This window comes from Coffea arabica, chromosome 1c, assembly GCF_036785885.1.
Source record: "Coffea arabica cultivar ET-39 chromosome 1c, Coffea Arabica ET-39 HiFi, whole genome shotgun sequence".
NCBI lineage: Eukaryota > Viridiplantae > Streptophyta > Magnoliopsida > Gentianales > Rubiaceae > Coffea > Coffea arabica.
Window position 1 is genome coordinate 4,433,668 of NC_092310.1, and position 5,536 is coordinate 4,439,203.

A 5,536-nucleotide genomic window follows, 5' to 3' on the forward strand; every position below is an offset into this window, starting at 1 on the left:
AAACAAAACAGAATATTAGAAAAGGAAAAAAAAGAATAAAGGAAGCCGTACACGAACCAGAGAAAGAACTGGACCGCGACTGACGGTGGGGAAGAAGAAATAATAGGGAATTCCTTTTTAAGTCTAAACTTTTTATATATTGTATTTTGACCCCTAAATGTTTTGAATATGGCAATTACACATAAAGTCCTTTTATTATTTCCATTTGCAGCCTTAGTTTTTGCATTTTTACTCGATTCTTAATTTCATTCTAGATTAATTTTCTTATGGAATCCAATCCAAGGACTTAGAAGTCTTGGGGTTTCATTTCAAGCCCCTTTATCCCTCCTTACTTCTTAAAAAGAATTTTTTAAAAAGAAAAGTCTTATGAAATTCTAGACTCATTAATGTGAATTTTAGCTTTAGAGAAGTTAACTTGATATAAAAGTTTAAAATTGTACACTATTTAAAAATTTACTTATAATTTGGTTATCCTTTTATGCGAGAAATTTGGATTAAGTATCAATGTATTTTCATTGTATTTTTATATAATTAAAATACATTTATAACACCATTATGATTTCATTAAATTCGAGCCGAAGTGAATCAATGGAATTCATTGGCCCGTGACTCTGAGATCTAAAAGTCATTATTTGGTTGGACTTTTAAAACACCGGTAACCATATCCCCTCCCTGGAGTCTGCCTTTCATTCTTCTTTCCTTCCTCTCCTCTCCTCTCCTCTCCTCTCCGAAGGACAGGTTGCGGAACGGAAGCTGAATTCCGGTGATGCTTCAGCCAGGTCAACTCGGTCTCGGCCTGAGTGTTTGAACCATGCTTGTGATACGGACATAATATTGCTGCATTAATATATATATTCCCCTCTTTCAATATATACATCAATTGGTTCGGCAGCCCTCTAAGTCGATCTTTTCTAGAAGGGTTGCTTATAAAACACAGAGAAATTTCCTTCCCAACCCCCAAAAAATAAAAGAGGAAAAACAAAATCTTGCTCTGCAAGATCTCTAGCAATCTTAACGGGAGTCAATGGAGAGCGAAGATTCTTACCAAGAAAGTGAAGATTATTACCAAGAAAGTGATCAGGAAGATTATTACATTGACGAGGATGAAGAGTTTAACGACGAGAACAACATTGACGACGATGAAGAGTTTATAAAGAACAACCATCCTGAGGAAGAATGTTTGGAGGAGAAGAACTATACAGTTTTGAAGCAAGAAGATATTCGTCGACGTCTAGAGGATGATATAGCCAAAATTTCATCTGTTCTTTCGGTATCAAGAGAAGCAGCTATCAGATTGTTGTGCAGATCAAATTGGAGTGTAATTGAAGTTCAAGACAGGTGGTTCATGGATGAAGAAAAGGCCCGTAAGGCTTGTGGATTATCAGAGAATAAACCAGTTATTCAGAAGACTTCAAAGAAAAAGTTCTTTTGTAGGATTTGTTTGGAGAAAAATGGCAAAAAGAAGGCTGTTTCAGCCGCTTGTGGTCATCTATTTTGCAAGTCTTGTTGGGAAACCTATATTAGGATATCGATCAACGATGGCCGGGGCTGTTTGATGCTGAGATGTCCTCAACCCTCCTGTGGCACACCAGTTGGTCAGGATATGATTAATTCTTTGGCATCTGATGAAGAAAAGAAAAAATATGACAACTATCTTGTTAGATCCTTTATAGAGGAAAAAAAGACTATCAAGTGGTGCCCTGCCCCAGGATGTGATTTTGCAGTTGAATTCGTGCTTGGGAGTAGCAGTAGCGATAGCAACTTTGATGTTACTTGTGATTGTTCACATGGATTTTGTTGGAACTGTTTGGAGGAAGCTCATAGTCCAGCAGATTGTGAAATTGTGGCCAAGTGGATGGTGAAAAACAGTTCTGAATCCGAAAACATGAAGTGGATATTGTACAATTCCAAGCCTTGTCCAAGTTGCAAAACGCCAATTCAGAAGAATCAGGGTTGTATGCACATGACCTGTGCAGAACCATGCCGTTTTCAGTTTTGTTGGCTATGTTTAGGTCCATGGTCGGAACACAATACAGGAGGTGTTTACGGTTGTAACAAGTATCAGGAATCCAAGGATGATGAAGCGAAAGAGTACAGTGAAGCTGATAGGAGGGAAAGGGCTAAGTATTATATGGAAAGATATGCACATCATTACGAGAGATGGGCCGGTAACCATTCCTCCAGACGAAGAGCTTTGGAGGATAGGGAAACAATGAAGACTGTTAATATTGAGAAGCTGAGTCAAATCCAGACCCAAACCGAGGGAATGTTGAAGTTTATCATCGATGCATGGGATCAGATTGTGGAATGTAGGAGGGTTTTAAAATGGAGCTACGCCTATGGCTATTATCTACCTGAAGAAAAGCACGCAAAAAAGGAGCTTTTCGAGTTCTTGCAAGCGGAAGCAGAGGCTAGTTTGGAGAGACTTCATGACTGTGCAGAGAATGAACTTTTGGTACACCTCAATGCAGAAGGTCCTTCGGAGGACTTCAATGATTTTCGTATCAAGTTAGATCGCCTGACTCGTGCTACTCGAAATTACTTTTATAAATTGGTTACAGCACTAGGGAATGGTCTTTCAGAAATCGATTCATAAACAGCTTCCTCATTGCAAGAAGAGAAGCTCCAAAGGATTCCATACATGTACCAGCAATATTGACAACATCTGTACCTTTCTATGCATCTTCCTTTGGTTGCGCAAATATATCAGCATTTTGTTGGGATTGAATGATCAAGGTTTTGAACTAAGAGAAGAACAATGATTTTCCAGGAATGTATCAAACAAGATAATGCTTTTGTTCATTGGACCTGTTTACTTAGCTGATTGGATATGTGACAAGAGTGTTATGAAACTAACAATTCTCTAAGAAGTTGTAGAGCATCTTTTAAATTAAGTTCACAAGTGTTTGAGTGCCAAAAATGTAATTATTTTATGATCTAATTGCTTAAGAATATATAGGGCAATTATTTGGGCTTATAATTAGTTCTGTAGTACTTTCACTAAGATGCCTAGGGCTAGAGGTATAAACACGACTTTAAAAATTTGAGATTTAATCTAAGCCCATATTGTATTTCATTGTTCTATAAGTATATATTACTTGACTTTTTGAGGCTATTTTGTTTGAGTTTTTTTGCCAAAATAACACTCTTGCTAAAAAATATTTTCAATGTGATTCATTTTCAAATTTTATTCCCATAATGATGTTATTATTGCCACCTAGTTATCCTGATTGCCATGTAGGATAATAAGAAGCGTGAACTAAAAATTTAAATTTTTTTATTATAGAGGCACAAGAAGATTGCATAACTTTGATAATTTCCTTATAATTATTTAAAATATATTCTACCATTATTGACCTTGCTATTATTGGTCTCTGAATTTTTTTTTAAATGTATCAAACCCATTGCATATAATTTTTTTGAAAAATAAAAAGTTGCAACAAAATTTGCAATGAAAATTGTAAGCATAATAACAAGAAAAAGTTACAAAAACTTCAAAACTATCATATTTGTTTATGTTATCCTTCCTACTTCTTGAAAAGAACTTTTGCAAAAGTAATCAAGCTAAAATTTTCAAGTTTTTAATTGCAAACTGAAAACTTCCACATTATCTAAGTAAATATTGTCATACTATCTAATACAAGAACTACCGGTATTTGTCAATAATTAGCAAGGTCATCTTTTACATCTTATTTATAATACCACCGGATACAAGAACTATTAGTAGATTAAATCGAAACCGAGACTAGTAAAGTTCATGTAATGTAAAAGAAATCTACTAATGCAATTAAGATAATCCAAAAGTTGCTCAAAAGTAATACAAACCACCAATTGATGTTAAATAAATGTGCAAAAATATTTCAAGTATATGAGATTATTTGATCATGTAATAGAAAGGCCTAGAAATGAACATGCTCAAACATGTGCTCGAAATCAAACTGATAAGTGCATATTTTGTGTGTTTTTAGTGTATTTTATTAGTTAGTTTGGTATGTTTTAACTACTTTTATGGCTAATTAACTAAGTTTCTAGTGAAAATATGCATTTTATGGTTTAAGTGGTAAAAATTGCATTTCTATGGATTTTAATGGTGAAAACTTCCTATTTTTATAGGATTAATGATTCAATCATCAAATGGCATGAATTGAGAAGATAATTGGATGATTGATGATGGTTTGAAGTGATAAAAAGAAGACATGAAGTGCAAAATACTCAAAGAATGAAATGCAAGTTTTTCAGCTTTGACATCTTGTGGTATTTCGGCTATATCTTGAGCTACAAGTATCAGATTGAGGTGATTCTTAAAATTTTGAAGCTAAGAGATATATCTACAATTGGTATGAAGACATTGAAGGCCAGTTTAATCATTTTCATTATCAAAAAGTCGCAATACAGAAGCGCATTTTCATGGTTGAAACTAAAACAAAGTTCTGACCAGGAGAGGGTTTTTTGGTCATTTATTTGTCCACAAAGCTCCAAATTGGATGATTCTTGAGGCATTGAAAATCTAACTCAAAGGACTACAACCTTTATGTTTTACATAAGAGGTAATTCAGCCTCTATCATCGAGAAAATATTAGTTAAATTTGGACAAAAAACAGAGCAAGGATGAAATCTGTCCAGAATTGTGCAAACCTACAAAGTCAATACGTGGGATGCAACATGCAACCTAAGGGCATGTTTTCGAGATTGCGTATTCATCATTTTTAGCTGTAACTAGCTCTGCAACTTGTTCTTTATTCACACAACTTTCCATCTCAACTCCAACAAGCAATTTCGGCTGTATTTGACCAAGAAGAGTGTAGAAAGTTGGAGAACCAACCTTTGAGAGTTTCAAGAGCCAAAAATGACAACTAAAAATAGCTCATTTTGTGGCTTGAATCTCTCTATAAATAGCAGCCTTGGAGAACATTTTCATAACTTTGGAAGGCTAGAGAAACTCCACCAAAATGTAGTCTTCACTAGTTTTTATTAGTTCATTAGTATAGTATAGTTAGAGTAGGTTACCCTTCTTGTATTTGTAGTTCGATTTGGATGAATATTTGAAGAGCAAAGATAGGGAGTTTGAAACTCATGTGACAAAGGTGACTTCTCTTCTATCACTTTCTCTTTGTAATTGAATTCATGTTTAATTATAATACAAGTTTGGTGTTTTTTTTATCATGTTTAGTTAAAGTTTATGCTTAGAGTTATGGATGAACTTTCTGTATCTTGTTAGTGATATTTATTTGGTTATTTAATGATATTATTTTAAGCAAGTTGACAAGTATATATTTTACGTATTTTTAGTGTATTTTATTAGTTAGTTTTGGTGTATTTTAACTAGTTTTATAACTAATTAACTAGGATTCTAGTGAAAATACTCATTTTGTGGGTTAAGTGGTAAAAATTTCATTTCTATGGATTTTAATGGTGAAAACTTCATGTTTTGTAGGTTTAATAATTCAATCATCAAATGGAGTGAGTTGAAAAGATAATTGGATGATTGATGATGATTTGAAGTGATAAAAAGAAAATATGAAGTGCAAGAGATGAA

The 5,536-nt window shown here is 33.9% G+C and overlaps 1 protein-coding gene across 1 annotated transcript; it reads left to right on the forward strand.

Moving 5' to 3' along the window:
* Positions 1 to 1,024: 1,024 nt before the first annotated feature.
* LOC113737685 (probable E3 ubiquitin-protein ligase ARI8) lies at positions 1,025 to 2,596 on the forward strand. The gene has a single exon (XM_027265136.1). It carries the CDS (start codon positions 1,025 to 1,027, stop codon positions 2,594 to 2,596), a length of 1,572 nt encoding a protein of 523 aa, XP_027120937.1.
* Positions 2,597 to 5,536: the final 2,940 nt, after the last annotated feature.